The 27,091-nt window shown below is 39.6% G+C and overlaps 4 protein-coding genes across 7 annotated transcripts in view; 1 reads left to right on the plus strand and 3 right to left on the minus strand.

Annotated features, from left to right (window-relative positions):
• Positions 1-6,167, minus strand: part of LOC112144882 (E3 ubiquitin-protein ligase RNF123) — an 87,796-nt gene extending 81,629 nt beyond the window's left edge. The window contains exons 1-9 of one of the 4 annotated variants that reach the window (XM_024269730.2): positions 5,967-6,167; positions 4,271-4,382; positions 4,100-4,184; positions 1,765-1,844; positions 1,115-1,212; positions 980-1,034; positions 697-782; positions 401-487; positions 260-327 (exon numbers count right to left, since the gene is read on the minus strand). In XM_024269730.2, coding sequence (XP_024125498.1) covers positions 260-327; positions 401-487; positions 697-782; positions 980-1,034; positions 1,115-1,212; positions 1,765-1,844; positions 4,100-4,184; positions 4,271-4,352 — 641 coding nt within the window. In that variant the 5' untranslated portion in view covers positions 4,353-4,382; positions 5,967-6,167. Of the gene's footprint in view, positions 1-259; positions 328-400; positions 488-696; positions 783-979; positions 1,035-1,114; positions 1,213-1,764; positions 1,845-4,099; positions 4,185-4,270; positions 4,386-5,916 lie in introns of all 4 variants that reach the window. The other 3 variants (XM_024269731.2, XM_024269733.2, XM_024269732.2) reach the window with 3 other exon arrangements.
• Positions 6,168-6,730: 563 nt separating this feature from the next.
• Positions 6,731-14,297, minus strand: aldh4a1 (aldehyde dehydrogenase 4 family, member A1). The gene is made up of 15 exons (XM_024270783.2): positions 14,142-14,297; positions 12,775-12,868; positions 12,613-12,705; positions 12,492-12,539; positions 12,244-12,399; positions 11,974-12,123; positions 11,745-11,819; positions 10,123-10,310; positions 9,977-10,050; positions 9,709-9,905; positions 9,503-9,550; positions 9,270-9,422; positions 8,763-8,884; positions 8,483-8,601; positions 6,731-7,436 (listed from the first exon to the last, which is right to left on the minus strand). Exons 1-15 carry the CDS (start codon positions 14,180-14,182, stop codon positions 7,324-7,326), a joined length of 1,671 nt encoding a protein of 556 aa, XP_024126551.1. The 5' UTR covers positions 14,183-14,297; the 3' UTR covers positions 6,731-7,323.
• A 6,941-nt stretch (positions 14,298-21,238) lies between these two features.
• LOC112144997 (achaete-scute homolog 5) lies at positions 21,239-22,022 on the plus strand. Its single transcript, XM_024269949.2, has one exon. It carries the CDS (start codon positions 21,454-21,456, stop codon positions 22,000-22,002), a length of 549 nt encoding a protein of 182 aa, XP_024125717.1. The 5' UTR covers positions 21,239-21,453; the 3' UTR covers positions 22,003-22,022.
• A 2,858-nt stretch (positions 22,023-24,880) lies between these two features.
• The window catches only part of LOC112144996 (protein phosphatase 1 regulatory subunit 15B), a 6,413-nt gene continuing 4,202 nt past the window's right edge, over positions 24,881-27,091 (minus strand). Inside the window, exon 2 of the mRNA XM_024269948.2 lies at positions 24,881-26,030. Within this exon, the coding sequence (XP_024125716.1) occupies positions 25,833-26,030 (198 nt within the window). The 3' untranslated portion in view covers positions 24,881-25,832. The remainder of the gene's footprint in view (positions 26,031-27,091) is intronic.

A 27,091-nucleotide genomic window follows, 5' to 3' on the forward strand; every position in this document is an offset into this window, starting at 1 on the left:
AGATGTTTTTTTTGCAGAATAATGTTTAGACGTTATTGGTAAAGTGCGGTAATCAATGTTTCCTCACTGCAAGAAGGCCCTTAATTCTAAATCCAATTGGATCCTTTCTGTGTTGAGTTTGTCTACTGATGCATGCTGGGATACAATTTTATCCCAAAACAGCAAGAAGGAACCTACTCAAGATGCATTTGACGGGGCTCCGCCCACTACCCTGTCAGAGTCATGTTCTGCTCTAAAGCCACCATGATGTGGGACTTACAGGCAGAACGTGATGGTTCCTTCATCCAGGTCGACCAGACAGCTGACGATGTCTCCAGCTGCCCATGACTGCACACACACAAACACACACATTCAGCATCTGCTGGAGCCTCAGCTGAACACGTCTCAAGAGTCCGTTCACCTTCCCGTAGTTGGTGGTCGTCACGTTCCACTTCCGCACTCTGTTTCCATCGTAGGCGTAGGAGTCTGGAGTGTCGCCCACGCCCTCCTAAAAAAAACAAAAAACACACACATCTCAGAGAGGAGTCTTGATTCTTTTCATTAGCTCTGGTTCTGGCTTAAATTTCTTTCATGGCACCTGTAATTTTCATTCTCAAGAAAAACATCTCATGTTTGACTGAAAACGTATGCTTTGCGTCCACAGATAACATTGTTAATTATGTGTCCGTGCATGCATGTGTTCATGAAAAGGTTTACCTCCTGATTAAAGCGACAGTTCAGAGTACACCAGCCGATCTGCATCAGACCCTGAGAGGAGATCAGAACCTCGTAGGCCCATTTCCCTGCAGACAGACACCCACAACCTGTTCATCCTAAAGGTTTTGTTCAGTCTGAAGAGACACAGAGTTCATGCTCGGCGTTTTGTGAAACCAAACACAATTATGCAGTTTCCACCAGCAGCTTTTGATCGCAGTTTGAAGTTACCAATCATCTTGTTCCCGAGCTGCAGGTGTGGACAGTCGGTCTATATCAAGCTCACCTTTGTAGACACACGTAGTCGCCCTAATGGAGCTGAAGTTGCTGTGGCCGATCACCTGGAGAACCAGAACACTTCACTCAGAAACGTGTCGCAGACCCATGCAGGAGTCAGTAGAGTTCGTATGAGAGGCCTCACCCCGAGCAAGTCATCGTCCACAAACAGAAGGCCTTCAAAGCCGCTGGTGTGATCCAGAACCACGGGCTGAGGACCCACACGCCCATCCACCTGCTGATCTGCACACACAGACGCATTCAGTCACCACTGGGGTTTCACATCATCTTCCATCAGCATCGCTTTTTTTCTCCCATCATCACACAAACTCACTTAGCTGTAGTCAAACTTATGAGACAAAAGAGAGACGTGTCTGTACGCAGCCATCATAACTGTTTACGACCCAAAAATATATATCTGTGTTTGGATTCAGATGTGAATGCTTTCAACACATCTAAGTTGGTTTTTTTCTTACATAGTGTTCAAATATCTGTTTTTCAAAATGCCCTGCTTCTAAAAAAAGACCTGAATCACTACAGCAACAAGTCAGAAAAAATATCAATATTCAAACTGTGAGAAGAAAACATTAATATTTTAATGGTTTTATAGATAATTAACAAATAATAATAGGAAAAATAAATCAGAATATTGTACTGAAACCTGAACAGTCATTAGTTATAATCTATGTAAACCAGACTTTTCCAGTACGTGTGCTACATGGCGGTCTGTCACTCTCAGCTGAGTTGAGTCAGCTGCAGCTCCTGGTTTTCTGGAGAATGCTGCAGAGTTTTTACCTCTGCCGTCTTCTGTAGGCTCTTCTTCAGACAGCAGCCGGTCCAAGTGAGCGCCAAGATCCTGGAAACCAAGAGGCTTCCTGTATGTGTGAAAGAGACGCACATGAAGATCTCACTCCTGTGATTTTAACCAGAAATAAAGAGAATTCACTAAGAAGAGAAAAGACATAAACTCAACTGAGAAACCAAATTAAAAGCAGATTTTTGAAACTGGTCAATGAAGACAGTTGAGATGCTTTAAGAACTAAAGGAAATTCATTATTTTAAAAGCTAATAAATTAAATGCTTATGCTTTAAAACAGAATAACAGTGACAGAAATGTTTTAATACCTGCTGGAACTGATTAAAAGAATCCTAAACGGCCTTCATTTTTCTGTATCTCCACAATGTTTCGAAAAGAAAATTTTTGCAAAAATTTAACACAATAGTCTTCAATTTTGACACATTAAAAATTCCATCAAAAACAAGCCTGGAAAAAAAATATAAATAAAATCATTTAACAAATCAAAGCAAATAAATAAATCCATCAAATGAAAACTTAATAATAATAATTTAAAAAAAAAGAATATGTCAGAAAATTAATAGGTAAAAAGTTTTAAAAGTTTTCTCTTCATTTGACTTTATGAATAGAGCAGGAAGAACTGAGGCTGAATATCCATTCAATGCACTCTTTGATTTTAATGTGATTTCAATAGTTTCACATAACCAATTAAATCAAACAAAGGTGGAATTTTCATTTATGAATCATTATTTCTTAAATTACAAACTAAAACCAGCTGATTTTATGTGTTTCAGTGCTGATGCTTGTTCACACAGAAATGTCACACGTCTCTCAGAGAGCACAGCTGCTAGGATGAAGCTGAGCAGACGTGACTGAGCTGCTGCTTCAGCTGCTTCTGTCTCTGGGCCTCAGAGGACTGAAGGTCTAAAACCAGACTGATCTGGTTGGAGGACAGGAAACCAGAGACCTGTTTTTAAAGCTGACCCGTGGATTACTCCACAGAAAACTAAAGAAGTCGAGTCTTTTTTTTAAAGTGTATTGAAGTTTCAGACGAGGCTTCCCCTTGTTCTGACTCCCCGTCTGGCAAGACGTTTCTGAGAGTTTGTAGGTGGTTTTTGTCTATGTGTGAAATCCTCGCTGACAGAACTGAACAGTGGGTCTAAGTATAGAGCTGCTGAGGGAAATGTGACACACTAGGCTTTAGAGATCGGAGATGGAAACAGAAGTCCAGTCAAAACACTCTCACACACTTGGAGGCAAACATTAACTTCCATTTGGAGATCAGAACTGAACCAAATCAAGACAACAAGAAGTATGTTCCTCCAATGAATCACCATTGGTCCAAACTAAAACATGCCATGTGTTAGTGACAAATCAGTAATCTGAAAAAAATGCTGACATGGTATAAAGTCTGATAGATCAGTGTTCCTAATGTTTTTTAGACCACAGATCGGCTTAATGTCAGACAATATTTTCACAGAACTGACTCTACGAGGCTGAAGCCGGCATCTTGTTTTTTTTTTTCATTTTTTAGCCTTTAGTTTTTGTTTATTAAAATCCTATATAAATATCTGCAGCAGGTTTAAAATATATTTATAAACTCAATTTCATGTAAGAACCATTAAAATGTGGCAAACTTCACCCTCATGTCACAAACACTGGTATTTTCTAAATACAATAATAAATGTGAATCCATAGCTTGAGCAACTTTATTAGCAGCATCCTAGTAACAATAGACACCAGTTGCTCTATATTATGCATTATTATTACGGTCTGTGCAAACAGCTGTCACAATAAATCCACATTTGGAGTAAACACAACTGTTTTTTTTAAGCCTCTTCTTCTGTTTTCTCACTGATGCTTTTTGCGAAAATAATTTTTCCAAATATGTTTGTTTTTTTGTTAACTTTGCTAGGTTGGGAGTTTCAGATTAGTGGTCGGTGAAGCCGCTTTAAGAAAGCAGTGGATATATTTTCAACACGTGACTGAGCAACTTGACATGCATCAAGGATGGGTCGGAGGTGGTTGGAGAATCCAACAGTTAACTTCTTTCAGAATCAGAGTATAAATAAAATGGATAAACGTAGCTAGTGTGTGTTTTGTTTTGTTTTTTATCCTTTGTAACCACACGGACTGATGCTGATCTGCGTCCTGGGGACCACTTTGATCGAGCATGCACTCAGTTTTGCTGAAAGATGATATACTTATGTATTCAAACAAATACCAGTATTCAACACTTAAACCTTTCTTTTTCTTAACTCTATCCTGCTTATGAGTAAAAAATGCTGCTTGATCTTTTGCTTTACAGAGCAGAGGAAGAGCAGGTTCGGCTACCTGAGCGTGGCCGGAGTAGCTCCAGGTTTGGCGGAAGGAAAGACGTGATGCAAATAATCGCTGAGCAGCTTCTCATTCACGATACCTAAAAAAAAGGATGGAAGACCTAAACATACAGCTGTACACCTGAAATGATGTGTGTATGAAACTTATCCCTTCCCGATGGCATACCTGTGGTTCTGGGTTTGTCCGTGTCTGAAGCCAGCCGGTAGTTCCGGCGTGTCAGAGCAGTTCCTCCCCCCCTCGTGGTCATTCTGTCAGTCGGGGTCCACTGACCTGTTCACTGCTGACAGAAAATAACTATTTTAACTTAAAAAAAAATTTTAAAAGTACGACACCGATTCAAAAAAAGCACATCTTTTATAAAGAATGAAAACCTTATCTTTACCTTTAAAAAGTAAAAATCATTAACTATATATCTATACTACAATAACATCCAATGACACTGTAACTGCGCTTTGATACATTGTAACATATTAAGTAGAGCAAAGATTTCAGGAAACTTTCTGTTGGCTTTATTTCAGTCATTTTGTACATGATTTCCTCAGATAAAGCAGAAATTCATTTCCTTTAGTTAATTTAATTACTAAAGTCTCTATCATAACCTTACAGGCCCACTCCAATTATCTTTTAATCTGTTTTAAAAGTGTTCCCAATGATCTTTTAATTATGATTTTGACATTTTTAGGTAAAATGTAAAAAACATGTTGTTTTATAGGTCATAGTTTCTGCAGAGCGGTGTTAGTTCATTGGAAATGTGTCTCTGAGTTGTGGCAGAAACTGTTGGCGCGGAGTAAGTCACCCCAGTTCCTGTCACCTTATCCAGCCATAAAGTTTGGAGCCAGATGCCACTTCAGAAGAGGAAAACGAAGACGTACATGGATCTATTTGTCTGCAAGTGGATGCATTAGAATGGAGCAAAGCAGGAAGCTTGTGGGCCGAAACTTTCTATTTTCAACATCACAAATACAATCTTCTTCAAACATTTTTTATTTGTCTGCTACTAACTCACAACAAATTTGATGAATAAATACAAAGACACACAATTTCCTTTATATGTGTGCTTAATCTTTACAAGAACATGTTGAAACACAAGTTTCAATGGATTAGGTCTTTAACATTAACATCCACACTTTCAGAACATTACTGCAAACCTGAAGCAGCGTCATGTTAATAATAAAAGTCACTTCCCCGACTTGGAGTGGATATCTGTCCGTTGTTATCATAAACATTAGCTTTTTATTGACTTTAATTAGCTTAAATCACAAAATTGAGAAAAGTTTGTCAATTTGACAGAAGTGTTCTGCTTGTTTTGGTACTGCTGCTTTGTGTCTGAATCCTTTTCTGATAGAAAAGACAGGAGATGTTTTAGGTAAAGATTGTGTAAACAATGAGTCTGTAAGAATGTATCTGAAAGACCAATTTGAGTCTTGAGGTTTATGATTGACGTTAAAGCTTCTCCTTACATCTGAGTGACAGTGAAGAAGACAGACAGCTGAGAGTATCTGTAGATGCTCTTGACTTAAAGGTGCAAAGCACAGCAGACTGTCAAACATGTGCTGCTGAGGCTAAAAACAGAGTAATCGAGTATTATTACTTCTGAAATCATGTTTGTCACGTGACGCAGCAGTTGACAACAATGACCCGTCCCGGTTGCTAGCTCTACAACTAGCCCCGCTGAGGAGCGCAGCCGCCGGTCTTCTCTTCACAGCTCACCGCAGGGCTCGGATGGACAACATTCACGTCACGTCACAGCCCAGTCAACCCCAGCCCGGCCCGGTCTGGTCAAGTTAAGCTGCGACCGAGCAGCCGGTTACCTGTCAGCGGTGGGAGCAGGCTAACATTTTGCGGGTGACCGCTAACTTACAGCAGCCCACAAACGGCGCGCCCCGCCGACCGAACACAGCTCTGCTGCCGCCACTCGCCTCCGCCGTGTCCGCGAATCAGTCAAAGAAAGATGAGAAAAGCCGAGGTTCGGTGTAGAAAGTCCAATAACAATCCAAGCAGTCAACGCCTCAAGGCTACGGGGAGCTGCGAGGGTCAAAACCAAAACCCGAACATTGAAATCTCGTCAGAGAAAACAACGCGAGAATAGAGATGTTATTTAGCAGTAGAAAAAATTGAGACATGATAACAGATAAATAAATTTCTAACCTATTTTATTGCAATTAAGTGTGCTTATGTTACCAATTTTTTAGGTTATGCTCATGAAAGTTCCCAACTACAATAAAAAAACAGACAAATTAATAGACGAAAGCTACAAAACATGTAAATACAAGCACATAACTTGAGTCATAAATAGGCACTGTGTTGGTAGCGGGCTGACCTAATGAGACAAAAATGCTGACCAGATTGTGGGTTTTCAGTCAGCACTTTCTGCACAGTTTGTTTTTTATTTTATTATCTTTTTTGTTATCAATTCCCCATCATAGGATCAATTAAAGCTCCATCGATTTATTTGTGTATGGCTTCATGCTCTGTTATTTTAGATCTTAGTGCTGCATTTGAGACACTTTTTATTACACTTACAAAACACATTCATCTTGAAACAGAAATTATTAGAACTACAGTATCAGTATGCTGACATCCAAAATCCTCCTAAATAGGATACAAGACACAAAGAATAAAGCGCAGCTTGTAAGAATAATATTTATTGCTAAAAATGATCTGAAAGGCTGATGTAGGCACACTCAGCTGCAGACATTCAAGTACAAATGTTTTTGGGATTAGGCTTGTCGTAACAGCAAATATCTGCAGGACAAACACCGACCCTCGTAACACCTGATCCGACATTAACTATAGTTTCGTTTCATGAGCCTTCTTCCTTCTCCTCTTCATCAAAGCTCAAAGCAAAGATGGTCTCTTGGATCTGAGGCTCTGTTTTAACATACTCAGTTAATGTCATTATTGATCTAACAAGAATTCATTACTTAGTAGTTATTTCTACAATTCTATAAGAAGATCAACTTTGTTTTCACAGAGAACAAATCAAACAGAAGACAGATGCTCTGAAAGATTCAGATGATGGAGATTTCAGATCATCTGATCAGCGGAAGACAAGGGAACGTGGACGGCGCCTCTCGAGTCAGGACGGAGGGAGGATTTGAACTTGGAGTTTAATAACAGATCAATGCGGGATGGAAGTACATCTCCAGGAGGACGGTAATGTCAGTCAGTGCAGAGAGGGGCAAAACCGGAGGAGGAGGGATGGATGGACAGAGAGCTCAGCCCATGTAGGGGTACTTCCAGTCTGTGAGGGGTACATGCGTCTGCTTCACCACCTGTGGAGACGTCCACCTCAGGACATAATGAGGACCTCCAGGTTTGTCATTGGTGCCTGGAAGAAAAAAATATTAAGGAGTTTGTTACCAACAGCCTCAGACTGGATCAGCTTTTTCAGAACAGACCTGCCCAAACCACAGGCACACAGTCAACTACATTAATTAGAAAATATATAGATTATTTGCTTTTCATATTCATGCTCTAACAACAACAACTTCCCTAATCAGTTTCAAACACTTTCAAGGGGAATTCCTGCTTTTTTTAATAAAGCCAATGTGAGTTTTAAATATCAGATGGATGAAAAACTACGCAAATCCTTTGGGATTACTTGAATTTCTGCATGAATTTGTCATAAAATATGTTCAGATCTCACATCAAATGATGAACACAGTCTGCTTAAACAAATATAACACACAAAAAATAAGTTTTGTGTTTTTATTGAACAAAGTGTGTAAACATTCAAAGCCCAGGGTGGTAAAAATATGTGATGGATTTAGTAACTGGTTGACCCTCCTTTGTTAGTGAAGTTTTATTAGTTTAAGCAGACTGTGTTTATCAATGGATGTGACTGAGATGAAGATCATAACAAATAGCATGACAAATTCATGCAGAAATCCAAGTACTACCAAAGGATTCTTATGATCCAATGGATTATTTGTGTTCCCATTGTATGTATAATAGATATGAATGTGTTTAAGACATTTTTCTTCATGCAATGCAATTTTTTTGCTTAAGTTGTGTAACCTAAGGTGGGGTCATATGGACCCCACAAGACAGCAGTTTGAACTCTTTTTTTAAAGGATTTGTTTTATCTACACCGGTGTCCGTGGCAGACATAAATCCTGTCCACCTTTGTCTTGGGAGTGATCACACATCAATATAAGGGTGGGGTCATCTAGGCCCCATAAAAGAGCATGAGCTATGAATATTTATCTATTTTCAGAAATGTGAAGTGAATGCTAGAAGAGCTGTTCATTTCTGAAGTGAGATTAACTGCCAACATAACGATAGGTTACTGTTAAGGACACTGTCTTGCTAAGGAAAGTGCTGTAGGCAGGAATGCACTGAGATCTGGAGATCCTGAAGCAACGAGGCTCTCACCTGAAGCTCTAGCGCCTCCAAATGGCTGCTGGGCCACGATGGAGCCGGTGGATTTGTCGTTCACATAGTAATTTCCTGCAGCATTCCTCAGAACTTTGGCCGCCTCGTCTATCACATTCCTGCATCACAAAAGACAAAAACAGAAGTTTGTTCCCCTAGAAAAAGCATTCAAACACAGAAACTTTGGAGGTGTCAGACCTCAAAGGAATCAATGTGCATTTGGATCTTAAACCTATTGAACATGAATGGAAAAAAAACACTTTGCGTGCTAAAGACTTACTTGTCGTGGGCAAACACGGCGCCCGTCAGCGCATACGGTGATGTGTGGTCAATCAGCTGCAGCACCTCCTGGTACTTCTTATCAGGATAGACATAAACCGAGAGGACCGGGCCGAAGATCTCCTGTGAAAAAAAAAAACAATATCATTATTATCAACAGGAGAGGAAGAAGACAAAGAGTAGGAGCTACAGACTGAGGGTGTGATTGTAAACATTTGAAACCTTTAATTTTCAAATCTGACTAATTAAAAATAGGCTCAAAAATGCAATAAACTATGATTTATTGGGGGGGGGGGATCATGAATCAGAAACTGTATTTTTCTTAATAAATACATACAACTATGAATATTATTCAGAGTAAATATCAATTTTTATGTTTAGTCTTTTTGAGAGAGAAGCTCATTAACTCAACATTTACGTCCAGAACTTGATAAAAGTTCATGAATGTAGGTTGGATTTCTTGCATGATCTACATGGTAATAAAACTCCACTCAGACGTGGATCAGACCTCATTCATGATGGGGTCTTGGGGATCTTTGGTTTCAATGATGGTCGGCTCTACAAAGTAACCCTTCCGGTCGTCACAGTTCCCGCCGGCAATGATGGTCAGGTTTGGGGAGTTCTTGGCGTGGCTGAGCCACCGGCTGATCCGAGCAAAAGACTAGAAGAGGATTACAAGGTCAGAGAAACATTGACACGGACCGAGGAAGAGGATGGGCTATCCTCAGACGAGATGCTGACCTTATCATCGATGACAGCAGAGAAGAAGGTGCTGAAGTCCTCCACCGGCTGAGGAGAAGAACACATCATCAGTTTGACAGAAAACTTAAGAAATGTCTCCACCCAGAAGATAGACAAGACATTCCAGCTGAAGGTGACCATGTCTAGCCTTTCCCCTGCAGGTGGATTGCTGTTCCAGGTGTACCGTATGCTCCTCGTAGACTTACATCTCCCACTTTGATGCTCTTGTGGACATCCAGCAGCTGCTGCCGGATCTGTGGCCACAAGCTGTCAGGGACGTACATCCTGGAGCATGCCGAGCACTTCTGGCCTCCGTACTCGAACGCAGAGCGGATCGTTCCCATCACCACGCTCTGGATGTCAGCAGAGGTGTGTACGAAGTGGAAGTTCTTCCCACCACACTCTGACCACACGGACATCGTACTGTGCATCAGACACGAAAGACAGAGAACAAATGAAGATGAAGGTGCTCACCTCCGGCGATCCGTGGAAACGTCCTGTAGATGTCCAGGTTCTGCGCCACCTGTTTCCACAGACGCTTGAAGGTTCTGAAGAATGAGAAGAAACGTAAGCACCCTTATGAAGGATGCAGACCCCGAAAAAGCAGGAGGAGTCCTTACGGCACACTGCCGGTGAAGTTGATCCCTGCCAGGTGCTCCGAGGAGGTGACAGCATCCCCAAACACGGGACCGTCAGCAGGCAGGAACTGGATGATGTGGGGGGGCAGGCCACACTCCCGCAGCACTTTGTAGACGGCGTAACTCGCAGACACAGCGGTGTCACTGGGTTTCCACAAAACCACATTCCCCTGAGAGCAGGAATACACATTTATTTGTTTTTTTATCAAATATTTAACTCTTTATAATAGCTTCTTTAAATGATGGTTTTTATCCACTGAATAGTGTCTCTTTATTCAAACAAATTGTATAACAGATTTTTTTTTCTGGATTCTGAAATAAAGATAGTGTTTGATAATAGAAATAAAAACAATATACTCAGTACGATTTCTGAAATAGATGCACAACCTTACCAATAATCAACTTAGAAGAAGAAATAAATAGCACTTTTGAAAAGAAGCAGTATAGAGTTGAAATATTCATAAACTTCTATTGAATAAAAAGATTTTATTGAATAAACTAGAAGAATATGGTGTAAGAGGTGTCGGATTTTACTGGATAAAAAGTTTGTGCAGATAGGTGATATCAGTTCAAAAACGGAGAAAACAATCAAGAATCAAATTTGGCCCCTATTATTTTTTTAAATATATTAATGACAGTTGTTAGGTGTCAGTCAGATATTTTAAAGTGCAGGAGAGAACATAAAACACATTGTGGGGTTGTGACCAAACTGTAATAAATATGAACAAAACAAAATTAACAATTTTTGGAAATGGAAATATCAAGACAAAAGGTAAAATTGGTGATATAAGAAGAGTAGATTAGATTAAAATTCTAGTTAATATAATTAAGTATAAAATAAGTTGGAAATCCCAGGTTATAAATGTTGCTAAAATAATATTAGGGAGAACTTGGATACTAAGCAAGGTTATAAAAGTTCTCAATTACAATAATGTGTATATATTATGTTGTGTGCTGATGCTGTTATAACTCAACTATGGTGTTGAGGTTTGGGTAACCAACTACAAAACTACCCTACAGCAACAAAAACCTGATAATAAAAATATGTATAAAGTGGGTTATTATGAAAACATCAGCATTTTATTGTAAAAAATTAAAATGAATAAAGGTTACAAATTTAATAAACTATGATACAATAAAAATAACTTGTAAAGTTAAAAATATACTTTCACACTGAGAATATTTAATAATCTTGGAAACATGTAAGTTAGAAAATGAGAAGCCCCATGGTACAATTATGACTTGTGAGTTGTTTTGGTACCTTGATGTCCATCTTGTTTTCTTTTTCTTTAATTATTTCATTTTTATCTGAACAATGAATGCTTATTCTTAAAAAAAATGAATAAATTATAGTAAGATTGGAGGTGGGAAATAATAGGATTTTCTCCCTACTCCTTTTTCCAAGTACTTTATCACTTTCGGTTTATTATGCTGTTTTGATTTGATTTATTTTATTTTATTTTGTTTATTAAAATAGAAGAAAGTCAATCAATTAATCAATTAATGAATGTTGTTTCTTAAAGAAATAAAAAAAAAGTGCAAATAGTTCTAAGTAGGAAACTCGAGAAAACAAACCACAACAGAACAAACTCAAAGACACTCACCATCATGGCAGGGGTGCCTGCCAGGTTTCCACCAATGGCTGTGAAGTTAAAAGGAGCCACGGCTGCAACGAAGCCCTGCAGAGGAAAGGAATATTTTCAGAGCTCTACAAACTCAGAAGTATGCATCTATTGTAAAACACTTTGATCAACTTCTCTAGATTCATATGAATAAATGTGGACATTTTTTTATTTTCTTGCAACCAGTGGGCGGAGCTCAGGTGCACTTCACCTCCAAGCCGCGGTACAACATGGTGTTGGTGCTTCCATCGGCGTCGAGGGGCTGCTGTCTCTCCAGCTCGATAGCATGTTTGGCATTAAACCGAAAGAAGTCTATGAGCTCTGCGGCGGCGTCGATCTCCGCCTGCACCACCGTCTTTCCCTGAACACAAGTGCAGGCCGTTAAGGTGCCTGCTCTGCTCGCATTATGATCTCCAGAACCTTCAACTCAGACTTCTGTCATGGAGACAGAGGAGATCCTGCAATTCAGCAGAACGTGTACCTGTCCGATCATGGTCTTGGCCAGGACCTCTGCTCGTTTGGGTCCACTGATGACATCGGCAGCCTTGAAGAAGATCTGGGCCCGGTCCTGGACTGGCTTCAGGTCCCACTCTTTCCTGGCTGCCACTGATGCCAGGATTGCCTTGTTGATGAGCTCCTGAAGCACAAAGAGGCCGGATGTTTGAGAAGTTTCCTGTCTGGATGGAAGCAGAGATCCCAGCTGCCCCACAAGCTTCAGGAGGAACTCACCTTGTCTGCGTAGCAGAACTTGGCCACCTTGTGTGAATGATTGAAAGGCTTTGGAGAGAAACAGAGAGGTGGTTGATCCATAGAGCTTCCACACCATCATGTCTGAGGACATCTCACTCACAGATAGCTGATATCTGACGTCTGCAGTCCACACATGTTCATCTCCAACCACGCACGGGACCTCCTCTGTCCTCCCCTTCAAGCTGTCCAGAGCCTGCCAACAAGAGGTCAGTTAGAACCAGGAGATGGAAAAAATATTCTGCATGGTTCTGGGAGCTCGGACCTTCAGCAGCTCACTCCTCTCTGGACTCCCCTCCTTGAAGCCCAAGATGGGTTCATTCTTCACCTCCACAGCTGCACACGGGAACGTCCGGAACCTGCAAACACACACACGCATCACTTCCGTCCTCTACTCCAGGTCCAATCAATCCCTATCAGAACCTGCCACATTCAGGTCCAACTGTCTGACAACACCATATGCAGGAGTTGCATAACTAGTTTACCTAAAGAAGGTCACCTGTTATCTTCAATGACAGTCAAACCAAACAAAAAAGTTCTCACTCTTTGAACAGGTCCCAACCTCACACCAATCAAAACTATGAATTCAGAGCAGAAAGTCCCCCTGAGTAGTGAAATGCTCATTGCAGATATTAAAAATACTTTATACACATCCACTTTCAGGATTATGGGTGGTTTTGATCTGCTGCTTCCCACTGGACTGAAACTGAGTCGGATCCTCCCAGTGCATCCTCCTGACCCTCCTGCGACTCAGCCAGACGTCTCCATTGGTCGTGAATGATTAACTACAACAGTACGGACTGCTTGAACCCAGGGCTCGCAGCTGTGGTTGGACAGAACCAGCTCTCTCTGGGCGACCCGAGCCCGTCTGCATGCTGAGCTGAAGCAGCAAAGCAAACAGATCAGAACAGCAACAATCAGACTCCAAGGTCTGAAGCAGCCAGTCAGTAAACTCAAGCATTTTAAATCATTAACAATTGATCAGTCTTTGTTCGACTGAAACAAAGTTCATAAATCAACATAAACAAAAAACTGAATCTACCAAATTTCAAACTGGAAGTTTTTTTAATAACTTAAATAGAAATTTTGTCCATAAGAAAATACTCGATCATCTGTATGTCTGTTGGTGTTCTGACATAATGATGTTGGTTCTGACCCAGATCTAAGATCAGAGAATATATCCAGATTATAAAAGCTCTCGTGACATTATTGATTCTCCAGCGATTTGTCTGAATTGCTGACAACTTTGAGACACCTCAGAGGGTTGCTCCACTGTATGCATGGTCCATGACGGAACCGTTCTTGTTAGAGTCTTCCAGCAGAACCTGAATACACATGTGGTCTATTTGTAAGCATGCGCCGTATGAGCTGAGCAACACACCTCCACCCTGAGAAGGGTTGATAAACAGACTTGTAGCTCTTCTTCGTCGTGCAATTGATCAAGTGTCATTACATAACACGTGTGGTGTTTACGCATGCGCACTTCAACACATTAGTTCTCAGGTGAGGCTAAATTAGATCAATGCAATAGTACACTGACGACCAGACAGCGGGTTTTGACAGAAACATGCGGAAGTCACTGTGCAGGTGATGGAGTCTCGTGACCGCTCAGGTCCGGTCCGGCTCTCTTACCCCCTCCATGACCGGAACACGGCCGACCTCACCCGGAGCATCTTCCCACCACAAACCGCGGACACAAAAGAAGCGAAACCTGTCAGGCCGAGCCTAGAGGAGCCCCGAACACAGGTCAGAACCAGAACCAGACTAAGGACTGCCGGGGGAGGGGCCGAAGAAACCAACTCACGATTGGGGGGGGTGTCTGACTCTTTATCTGATACTTTAATCTCTGTGTCGTAAAATGTTACCAATTTTTACCTACTAAAGACAAACATAGATCTAGTATTAATACATTATTTGAATAGAGTTGGTATTACTATTTGAATGCAATATAATGCTACTTTGGTGAAGCTGTAACCCCCATTAGCGGAATGGAACCTTCCTAAGGCGGCACTGCAATTGAGCAATCAGCGAGAAGGATGAGCTGGTTAGCCAATCAGATAGAGTCTTCAAAGGTCAATGGGGGGAAGCTCCTGGGGAGTTTTACGTGCTTCTTTGAAATAGTTTAGCTTTTTAAACGTTATTTAACTATTTATTTATTTGTTTTGTTTATTCATGTATTCATTATTAGTAGAAGTTGTTGTAGTAGTGGTAGAAGGATGCTGTAATATTGTTGTTATAAAATTGTAACAAAAAAATATTTTTTTCAAAAAACTGTAGATTTTTTTTACATTTGCTGCAAAAATATAATAAGTTTTGTCCTTTTTTGAAATATTTTATTTTTTTAAGTTGTTTACTCATTTAGTAGCAGTAATTGTTGTTATAATAGTAGCAGTAGTAGTACTGGTAGTAGTAGTATAAGTATGCATCATCTTTCTATCAAAAAAAACTGTTGATTTGTTTTTGGCATTTTCTGCAAAAAATGTATATTTTCTTCAAATGATCTAACTGTGTTAGGGTGGTTTAGTTACACACTGTTTGGTTAAAAAAAGAAAGAGAACAATGTTTTATTTTTTCTCCTGTCTTTTCATTTTGAGAGTAAAACGCTACTATTTTGGCATCAATATATATATATATACCGGTATATATATGTATATATATAAATATATATGAAGGAAAAGAACTCCTAAATTGTACTGGAAACCAAGATAATGTCCTTGAAAAAAATTTTTTTCAGCATCCCTAAGAGTTTTTAGCCTCTGACATTTTAATTTGCTGAAATTCGGTCTTCATATAGTATTAAAGGTCCTCAGAGCCATACTTTTTGTCAATAAAATCTCACAATATGTCCCAGAAAGGAAATCTAGGTGTCACTAATTATCATAGCTATAGAGTTGAATAATCAAAAGTTTAACCTCTGATCCTGAGAGGATCTTCTTTTTGATGACTTCTTAAATATTCTGATTTTTAAAAAAAAGAAGAGAGTTTTCTGTGAAAATTTTAAGACGTGACAATTGTGATTCTAAATGCTGTCCTGCAGCTTTCAGCTTTATACACCCATGGTTTTCTTTCTTTAAGGCCACACAGGTAAATAATGGACTTCAACATCAAAACAATTGTTTTATGAAAACTGCAGTGGGATTCTGTTTGTGTCGCTCAGCCCTGAAATTTTAGTAAAAAGTAAAAAAGCTTTCTTTATCCCGAGTGTCAGACCTACTCTTTTACAGGATGGCACAGAGATTCTGCGGCCGCTATTAGATTAGATTAGATTAGAGGCGTCATTACAGCAAACACAGCTGCTGCACCAATCCACCCATATTTAACCCACAGCCCTTTAATGTGTCCCCACAGCGTCTTCAAGCTGAAGGTTCACGCATAAAACTCACCCACAGAACCTATGGATTTCTTATTTGTGATGTGTTAAGTCTTTCTGATTTAAAATGAGATTTTATAATTTGTAAGAAGACTGTTTTTTTAAACTTTTTGGTTGATTAAAATATGATACACAGCAGAATGTTCGATCATCTGTAAAGGCTTGATTCTCCAGGTTGGTGGTTTTGTTAGAAGATAGTTAGAAGAATCAAGCTCAGAGATGACAAATGACTGAACAGGAAAAACAAAAAGGTTTGTTTTCTTTAATATTGTAAAGGACAATTTTTGTGCTGCCTGGGAATAGGAGAAATGTTTTCATTTAAAGGTAAGTTGGGTCATCAATGCACTAAATGTCCTACTGTAGTTGTGGAATAACCCCTAAATATCATCAGTTAAAGGTGAAGCTGAGATCTGTCTTTGCAGCAGAAATCGCAGAGATGATGCTGTCATGTCATCGGGATGAAAATGTAGGGAGAGCTGTGCATCATCAGCATACAAACGGTTTTAGATGGACCAAGACAAAAAAGGAATCTGAAAACAGAACCTCAAAGATGTTAAGCAAAAACTGGATTCTTTAACCTGCTAGGATTCTTAAACTTCAAACCTTAAGTTTTTAGCTTTGAACGTTTTGTCAAACATGCATAAAAATATCTTACATTTCTGGAATTTCTTACCAGGTGAATCTCTTTACATCCAGCAAACATTTGTTCATTTGGAACTGAAACATTGGCAGAAGTGCAAACTAATCTGAAGCTGGGATTGCTGCCAAATGTTTGAATTTCTAACCATGTTTATTGCTATAACTCCTTTTGATATCACTGCAAAAAGAGGTAAAATAGAGGGGAAAAAAAATCCAACCTTAAGAAGAAAATCCATGGAAAGCAATATAAGGATCTGTCAGTGCAGCAAGTCATTTTTACACTACAAGAAATCTTTAAATGAGATATCATAATGTAGAAACAAGGAGTTCCACACAAGCGTTCAAAATGAAATATAGAAGCACCTGTGAGATACATTTGTTTCAAATTGTTTTGCTATACTGCACCAAAATGAATTCTTTTTGTTAGTTGTAATCAAAAGGTTTGTAATGTTTTTGAGTTTTTATGTGTGTAATTGTTATTCAATTGATTACGGTGACAAAAAACTAGTGTAATAAGTGGAAATGACTCATTCTAGTGGGTATATGGCCCGGGGGCCATATGAGACCAGCCATATGAGACCAGCCATATGAGACCAGTCAAACTATGTAATTTGGCCCACTAAGCTTGAATAAATTATAATCAAAATCCATCCATCTTCTTGTCCGCTTCTTCCCTTTCAGGGCCGCGGGGGTGCCGGAGCCTATCCCGGCTACTGATGGGCGAAGGCGGGGTTTACCCTGAACAGGTCGCCAGTCTGTCACAGGGCCTCAATCACACACACATTCACTCTCACATTCATACCTGGGGGCAATTTAGAGTCACCAATTAACCTATGAAGCATGTTTTTGGACGGTGGGAGGAAGCCGGAGTCCCCGGTGAAAACCCACGCATGCACGGGGAGAACATGCAAACTCCACACAGAAAGGTCCCAGCCGGGATTCGAACTGGGGCCTTCTCACTGTGAGGCAAGAGCGCTAACCACTGCGCCACCGTGCAGCCCTAATCAAAGTCTGTAATGTTTTGTCTGTAATTCTGGTGTGTCCCCATCTACGATGCACTATGGACTCATTGGCCTTTGTCTATGTGGTGCTGGAAGATTTTTTGTTTTTCCAACTTTCATGTGTGTTGGAGACATATTTTTCCAATAATTCAAACACCCCATGAATGCAGAATTTTTTTAAGTTGCGTTTTTGTCTTTATGGACATCAACTCATTGGCACTAAAATGAGAACAGAGTTTTGACTCTCCAAAAGTACAAACCGAATTCCTAAACCTTATTTTTTTTTAAATCCATGCATTTATTATCAATCAAGATTAAAGTATGTTTTCATCCAGATTATGTGTTATTTCTTTCTCTCATGAGGTGGATTACTAAAATGTGCAGCGCATCTGCTCATTGTATGGCCTTTCTGTCAAATTCTGGAACCCTTTGTGGCACATGAGTCAAAAAGTCTTCAAAAAATTGAGAATACAATCTTGGTACAAGCTTTCCCCATCCTAATAAATCCTTATTAAATCTAAAACCACCATTTGTTCTTAGAACATATATATAAATTCTTCCTTCCAAAATGATGACAGTAATAGCCAGTCTAAATTATCAACATTCATTGAACTTTAAAATAACATTTTAACCAAAAATCCCATTATAATATGAGACTTCATTATAGTCATTTCTAGATGTCCTAATGAAACAAAAACAAATCTGATTTTGAGAAAAGCTAAGAAAATTTAGAACAACTTCAAACCTAAAATATCTTCAGTGTCTAAAAAGAAGATTTTAAATCTTTTCAAGGCTTAAACAGTTGGATTAAAGTGTTTTTGCATATGTCTGGACAGAGAAGAGTGTGTGTGAAAGATGAATATCTATGGGTGGAAGATCAGCACATCTCCATCAACACTTTCTCAATATTTGGTTGTGCTGATCATAGGAATCTTCTGATAGAAGCGAACTGAAACAGCAGTTTCCTCTAGAACTCAGATCAGAGCGTTTCCTGAGAAACAAAGCAGAAGCCCTTAAGGCCGTGGGGAGCTGGTGCGCCGGCCTGCACAGCGGCCCCATCACAGGTGCGTCTCAGGTTGCAGGTGTGAGTGTGTAAACAGTGATCAGCGTGTGCGGTGCGATGAGACGTGTGATGAGAGGCTGACAGGAAGGGTGTGTGTCGCTCATGTCTTTTATCTGGAAATACAGGATTTAGGAAGAGGAAACTGCAAACACTCATTTCTCTCCATCAGCGCTCTTTGATGTATACACGTCGGCACACATATCAGACCCCTGTCCTGCACTGGGAGCACCGGGAGCTCTGGGCAGAGTTAAAGCAGAGACTGGTTCTCAGACAGATCCAGATGAGGAAGCATCAGAGCTGCAAACGTCCCACCATTAGAAGAAGGAGAGTCTCCTGTTTCAGATTCTGGACTCCTTCTTCACCTGATGAGCTGTCAAACATCTGTGTGGGAAGAACCTGAGCAGGCACGAGCAAGTAAAACCGGAGCTTTTCATCCTTCGATCCCAGTCCTTGGGAACCTGGAGGGAGAAAGGCTGCAGCTGCTTCTGCAGGTGAGCAAAGACTGGACAATTTTCATGTATGCATGATCTGCAGTTTTTTGCATGTTTGTATGCAGCTCTTTGGACTCCTAGATTTATTCGGTACAAATCCCTGAATGCACCTTTCTTTTCAGCCTCCATAGTGGCTTGATCATTGGATTGAACTTTATTCATATCACAAAGGATAAATTAATTTGTTATGGCACCACAAAAAGGCCAAAAAGTTGCATTAAAAAATTGTGTGACTGCGAGAAAGCATAGTCAGGATAAAGTTAGTTTTTCTCATTATCAGACCATGTTACCAATCTATTCAGCTGTGATGACTGAGGGATTGTTGGGAAAGTCTTACACTTGTTTCTGACCAACGGAAAAGGTGGCAGAAAACAAAGATCAGTGGTTCTGAAAAAAAAAAAAAAAAAAAAATCTCAGCAGTTTGTTTAACATCTGCACTTTAGCCTTTAAAACATCCGAAAAAGTCTTAAAAATGTATGCAAAATGACATATTCGTTGAAAAAAGTTCAAGTTTCTTAATAAGGTCACAAAAGCTTGACGCTTAAGCTATTGAGTCACAGGAAACAACTGAATTACGACTGAATTATTGGAAAAACACTTTAAGAACAACAGAATGGTAATTAGCATAAATGCATGATAACATCAGGGCAATACATAGATATAGTTTATTCCAATCAAAAAAGGAGTGCACAAACCCACTACATTAAAAAATCAAAATGTCAAGAATAGACAAGTCAAGAAAAGGTGAAGAAAAGTCAAGACAAATCACAATATTTAATAAAAAACATTGTTCATACATAACGCACCATAAATATTAGTTGAAAGGACAACAAGAAAAAAATATATATAATCACTAAGGCATGTCTTCTCAAACTAAGAATATTTTGCTACTGAAAAACCTTTTTTGATTGGATTAGTTTTCTTGCAACAAAGGTTATTTTCCAGTTTTTGCAGTGTTGATAAAACATTTCTTGCAGATATGTTTCTCAAACAAAGTTCTGGTTTGCTCATACAATATCCTGAAACAAGTGGAGGACCAAGACACATATATTTAAAGAATTATTTATTGATTTCTAATTGTATTTATTTAATGCTAATTTTGAATACATTTATTTAATAATTTCTTGGCGTATATATTTATTTCAGTTTGTCTCTTCTGGTCCTCCATACAAAGCGGACCATGACATTTTTTTTCTCCATTATATCATGAAATTATTAAATAAAGGAAGAAATAAATACATGTGTTGTAAATCATTTAAATTTGAATTTTAATCATACATTGACACATTTAATGACACTTTTAATTACACTTTAATGATTTATTTCCAGTTTTAAATAACTAATGACACATTTTTTTAATATTAAATGTCATGAAATATTGAAATCTATTTTTTTATGTTTTTTTTTAATAACTAATGATTTAATACCGCATATATTTAGATATTTATTTTTTTCTCTTTTTATTTATTTTATGAAATTTTAAATAATAATGACACATGTATCTAGGAATTTAATTGCATAGGTATTTATTTTAATTAATCTCTTCTGGTCCTTTATAGAAACAAACCTCAATAGGAAGGAGGTGAAATATTTATGGAAATACTGGATTTCAGAATAAATCCATCCCCTCTTAGTAATTAGCAGTCTTTGTTTCTTTAAATGCAAATTAAAGCGTATATGAAAGATCTGGAGGACATTTCTCAGAGGTGGCTCTCCTGTAGGAGCGCGTCAGGTGTCCTCCATAACCCTCAGCTTCAGAAGAACATCACTTCTTGGTATCTTTGAAAAGATAGATGTCCACAGTTACTTGTTGGAGCTGGGCCATTTCTAACTAGTGATACCTTCTGATATTTCCACTTCCAATCTTTGCACTTTTTAAAAAATATATAAAACCGATGTTTATGGTTACGTTAACACCAAGCTGATCCACATCATAGCTGGTTTCTTCTGGTGTTCCTCTTGGTTTTGCATGTATGAAAACTCACCTGAACTGGCGCTCTTACCTGCATGGATCGCAATATTTCTGTGTTTGGTTGATTATCTTCTTCTCCAACAGTCAATAGTTTCATCCAAAACTTTATATGAGCTGCAGTTAGCAAAAATGAGATTGGATGGTTTGGCTTTTCGCGCCCTCTGATGGGGTCTACAGGTTTTAAAGAACATAGCAGATGTTAATCACCAGCAGAGTGGTTATTGTTGAGGTCAAATCCATAAAAATAACATTTGAAGTACAGATTCATCCTCTTGGTTTCAAACAGACTGGTATAAACCAAATATGTCCTGGTTCTTTGTGTTTCCACAGGTGAGAAACTGCTGTTAAAAAATGACCCTACTCTGATCCATCAAGGTGTTCTCTTCAGTCATTGGTCTGTCAGATCAAATGATGAACTCCACCTTCACTCATCCGCTCCTCAATCGCTTTGGCATGCCTTCCTCCGCTGGATTCTGTGAGGACCCCACCATCTCCCAGAACTCAGACTCTCTGTCCAACTCCGTCCCCTTTCTCTTCTACCCCCCTGCCATGGACGCCACCAGCCTCAGCCTCTACAAGGCTCCTCTGAGGAACTCAGGCGGCACGGGGCTCCTGCCGTACCTGGCCCCGTTCCACCACCACGGACACTTTAGCGTCTACGAGTGTCCCTTTGAGCCAGCGTTCATCCAGAAGCGGAACGAGCGTGAACGCCAGAGGGTAAAGTGCGTGAACCAGGGTTACGCCAAGCTGCGGGACCACCTGCCAGGTCAGAGTGCAGACAAGCGACTCAGCAAGGTGGAGACGCTGCGGGCCGCCATCAGGTACATCAAATACCTGCAGGGCCTGGTGGAGCTGGAGGACGGCAGGCGGAGCGGGACGGAGTCGCCCCAAAGCTCCACATCTGGTCCAGACTGTGGTGGAGAATCAGATGTTTGTGGGACAAACAGCCAGCAATAAAGTTTTAAACTGAAATCAGACCTCAGACAAACACTCACTGATCAGGTGGTTGGGGCGTCAGGAGAAGAGTGGACTGGATCCATTCTGGAGACAAGGATTTCTGTGTCAGACAGGTATAAAGTCAATTGTGAGAATACAGAGAGCAGCATCATGCAGGTTGGATCGTCTTCTGACAGTCATCTAATCATTGACCCCCTCAAAGACTTAAGGAGGTTCCAGCGACCATTTCGGTTGTTTAGTTCTCTGTCCGATATCAGACGTTAACCTTTAAACACCCGAGATGTTGTCAGTGACACCTAAACAACCCAAGTTCTTTGACCTACCGAAACTCTTTGGTAAACTTTATGCGATCAACCTGATTCTGATGCAGAGAAAAGCCCCTTTTCATTTCAGGTTGCATCAACACTTTAGTTTTGTGTTGCATAACGGTGCAAAGCCATTTTTCTTCACCACAGAGTCAGCCGATTTACGCTGATGGCTTAAGCACTTTCCTAATGTAAAAAGTTGCATATCAGAGTAAAGTTGCTTTAATCTGCTCTAGAATTCAATGGAATTATGACATTGTGTAAACGGGTGCTCCAGTGTAAAAAAAAAAAAAAAAAAATTCAGATGTTAAAGGATTAAATTTGTCAAGTATTTTTTTTCATTTTAATTTATCACTCAAATTTTCAATGAGCCTTAACAGAGATGGTCTCATCTTGTGGTGTCATATCTACAAAAATGTTTGCAGTTTGATGCAATGACTTAATCTAACACTAGATGGCAGCACGGGCTGTTTTGCTGTAACTGGTGCTAACATACCAATTTAACGATGAAATCTTCAGGTCTTTTGTTAGATATTTTTTAAGTAATTTCATGCGTTATTTTTGCCACAGTTGATGAGGCATAGGGGCTGCACGCTGGCACAGTTCACAGTTCACAAGGCCACAGTTCAAGTCCCTGCTGGGACTTGTCTGTGTGGATTTTGCATGTTCTCCGTGTGCATGTGTAGGTTTTCTTTGGCTTTCTCCCACAGTTCAAAAACATGCTTCATAGGTTGATTGGGGACTAAATTGTTTCTAGGTGTGAGAGTCTATGGGAGTGTGATTGTGGCGCTGCAACAGACTGGCGATCTGTCCAGGTGTATCCTGCCTTCGCCCAACAGTAGCCTGGTGAAACTATAAGGAATAACACGGGTTTAGAAAATGTATGATGTAGCAAGCAAATGCTTATATCTGTGAGTCCCGTCACTTTTAAGTGTAAAGCTATGTTCACACTGGGCATGTGGCGTGCATCCAAGAATGAACTTAATTCCTCCTGCAGATGCCATGAATTTTATCCATTCGTCGCTATCAAATCTGATTTCCTTAATGGTCAAAGTTCAACTGTTTTAACTTTCACGATCATTCAATAAATGGGGTTTTCACGTAGAACTCAAAAACGGGGGTAGAGCTTGAGTAACAATATGTGAACGCGAGTTTTGAACACGGTGTAAACACGTTTACGTGCGTTTAAATAGACTTTTCACTGAAAGTGGTCACTTGAACAAAGGTTGCTCAGGGCGTTGTGAATGTAGCTTAATGCTCTGGGTTAAAGGAGAACAGACACAAAAGATTGAAAAGGAAACAGAAATAATATAACTGCATTTGAAGACTACATCTGTGTCTTTACTTCAACAAAATGTTCAAAACAAGAAAGTATATCTTAGGTCTGATCAAGTTCTGATTTGCTGTTTGTGCAACAGACTGATGACCTGTTTAGGGTGTACCCCACCTTCACTCAGCAGAGGGGATGCTGCGGGTTCTGAAGCTCTTCTAATGGAATTTTTAATCTACAATAGATGACAAGTGAATCCATAGAAAATTGTCGATTCCAAACCTGAACTTAGACATTAACAAGTACATGGTTTTGATGCTTCCATGATTCTCAGCTTTCACTGTGAACTATCAAAATTGCATCACACTTTCAATACTGTGGCTGCAAAGGATTGTGGGATTGGATTATCAACTCCACTTCCAGTAAGGATGATCTGGTGTTTCCTTTGTTAAAAAGAAATAATAAAGTGATCACTGGAACTTATTTGCTTTTTTTTTTTTTTTTAAAGATGCTAAATAATGATCTTTCCCATAGATAAAAGGCTGTCTGACAAACCTTTATTAGGAGCTGGAGATAGCTTGACTGGATATTTTTTTCTTTGTTCCAAAACAGAATAAAAAATCCAAAAACACTGCCTAACCCAACCATCTAAACAAGGATCACATTTTTCAATGAACAGGAATATGACATTATTAAACCTACAGGGCCAAATTTTGTTTGATGGATGAATGAGCCTAGCAACAGACTGAATGGATGGATGGACGAATGAATGACATTTTCAGTGAGGACAGAGAAAGACTATGAAGAGACCAAGTAGCATTTGAAGTACGAGGTCAGCCTGAAAATTGTGATTTTCTCCATAATCTTAGTTTTCAAGGCTTTGGTTAGTTTAGTGAGTGAGGAACAAAAACAGCCAAAAAAAATTTAAATGTGTCCAATCTTTGAACTTTGATAACTCCATACTGAAATCCAGGCCATTTTAAAGTCACCTTTTTGACATTTAGACACTATAATAAACTATTAAGTCTGTTTTTTTTATTTTTTCCAAGAGCTGGTTATTTATTTTTTTTTACCTTGTACACTCTCAAAGAAGCTTACTTGTATCATTTAACCTAAAACAAAGTTACAAACGCATCTTAAAAGTGCATCAACACAAAATTCTGTAGGATGTTGAGGCCGTTTTTAAAGTTAGTCATATAAAGAAATGGTCCCAATATTTTACAAGAGGAGCCTGATTGTAATGTGGAGTTTATGCCACTAGCTGGTGCTGTGACCCTTTAATTTGCTCCTTTAATGAGACACGTCATTTGTACATCTACAGAACTCCAGCAATCTGAAGATCAGACATGTTTTTATTTATATTTTTATTTATTTATACTTCATTTTTTCTGACACTCAATTGTCCATGATTACCCCTGAACGCAACATCACATTCAGCAGGAGTGAAGACAATGTGATTTCAGAGTCGAGTTATCAGATACTGATTTTATTAAATCATAAAAGTGTGAGGAGGTGAGCAAGCGGGACAATCGACTACAAACCAAATGATGATACAAAAATAAAAAGCTCCCTTTGAACTGAGGTCAGACATTCAGACACGCCGCCGCTCTCCTCCCACACGCCTGAAAACAAATTGGCCTTCATTGTTAGTGTCACAGAGCTGTTATCAAAGGAGCCACTCACTTTGGTTTTTTTCAATAAAAATCATAACACCGATTATTTATCACACACTGCAGACTAATCGGGCTGCATCAGAACACATCTGGATCAACAAGAACACGGTCATGTCTGGGAAATACTGAAGCACCTGAGCTCACGACAAATACTTCATTTTTCAGTCTAAATGAGGTGAATTCAGGTACCGACATCCTTCTGAAAATTCTGAGTTTCTGGGTTGTGGCTGCAGGGTTGAGTCAGAGCGCCCCCTGCTGAACATCCACCTCATTGACCGCCAGTGAAGAGCGCGACACAAACACAGTTAACAGTTCATCTGCACAACACAAACACTGAGTCTTAATGTCGACGCTTGTTCCCGCGGCGCTCTGACAGAAGTGTCACGTTTGAACTCTCAGAGGAAAATATTTATTTGAGTTTATCCGTTTTATCTGAAAAACAGATGAATAAAAACAGCAGCTGTGAGAGACAGGTGAGTCCACACCTGGGCGACATCTTCACTGCCAGAGGGTATGTCTTTGTGAGTCTGAGTCGGAACAAAGCTCAGCAGAGGAGGGACAGCGCCCCCTGCAGGGCGTCTCTCAGCTGTCCTCCAGGCGCTGGTAAACCCGGAGTCGGTGCTGTGGCTGCAGGCAGTACGCGATTTGCTGCTCCACCTCCTGGCAGCGCCGCAGAAAGCGACAGCGGTCCCGGGCCATCTGCTCCCACGGGCCCTGCCGGTCCTCCTCCTCCTCCTCACAGCTGGCGAAGAACTCCTCCACAGTGTCACAGAACCGGACCTAACAGAAAACACAGGGTCAGCCTTTGTATTGGACTTCAGAATGTCATGGTTATGATTCACAGCACCACCACAGTTACATATGGTGACAACCAGCTGACCAACAGGAAACAGTCACTTGACACTCTCCCTGACAGCCTGGACTCAAGACAAAAACCTTCCAATTTGCTTATTTAAAAAAAATATGTATACAATGACATATTAGTATACCTGAACAAAGTAGGTGTTGCATCAAGACCTACAACAGAATTACAGCATTTGAGGCAATCCAAAAAATTCCACAGAGGGACTCAGATATGCCAACATGAACTAAAACTGACTTACATATGAAACTTCAATTAGATGAATAAAATGTCACATTTTTCAGTGTATAATTAGCTTATTTTAGCATTTTCATCTAATGTATTATTGTTTTGATTTTAAGAAATTTTAATTTTCTGTTTATCTAGGATATTTTTTACATTGATAATGACAATAAAAGATTACAGAATTACTTCGTTCAGTAAATTCATCATCAATATGCTGCAAAGATTGTCCTAAATGTCTCCTTTTTTCATCCACTTCTACAAAGATTTGCATTTATTCATGACATGTTTTGGATCACTTTTTGAGCTCTGGTTGTTTACTAGAATGTATATATAAGAAATCACAGTTCATGCACATGAAGCAATTTTCTCCATTGGACAAACTGCAGATGATGACTCTTGAAAACTAATGGTATCATTCTAATCCTTCTGACAACCATTTTCTTTTAAAGCTAACTAAAGACCTAATGAGTTCAGTGACTTTTAATGCTTTTAATACATCTAAAAAAACACTTTTTTATATCGTCTTCCATGAATCAGTGTCACAGGTGTATGTATGACAGACACAAACATGCATGCATGCACACGTGACACGTCGCAGTTCAGTGAGAGCAGGTCTCTTTTAAAGGGTTAGTAATGGGGTTGTGGGTCATTTTCGGTGTTAACTGCATTTCGCCTTATATTTACCATTTCTAAATGTTTTGGCGTGTTTTGAGCAAGAAATATTGAAATAAAACGGCATTTTTGAGGCCAAATT

Source organism: Oryzias melastigma, linkage group LG5 (assembly GCF_002922805.2).
Source record: "Oryzias melastigma strain HK-1 linkage group LG5, ASM292280v2, whole genome shotgun sequence".
NCBI lineage: Eukaryota > Metazoa > Chordata > Actinopteri > Beloniformes > Adrianichthyidae > Oryzias > Oryzias melastigma.

Excerpts from the sequence above, each read along its gene's own strand:
- LOC112144997 (XM_024269949.2), top strand. The coding sequence starts at position 21,454 with ATGATGAACTCCACCTTCACTCATCCGCTCCTCAATCGCTTTGGCATG.
- aldh4a1 (XM_024270783.2), bottom strand. The coding sequence starts at position 14,182 with ATGCTCCGGGTGAGGTCGGCCGTGTTCCGGTCATGGAGGGG. Across the intron at positions 11,820-11,973 it reads TGTTGTACCGCGGCTTGGAG|GGCTTCGTTGCAGCCGTGGC; the intron begins GTGAAGTGCACC and ends TTTCCTCTGCAG. Across the intron at positions 9,423-9,502 it reads CTGCTGTCATCGATGATAAG|TCTTTTGCTCGGATCAGCCG; the intron begins GTCAGCATCTCG and ends ATCCTCTTCTAG.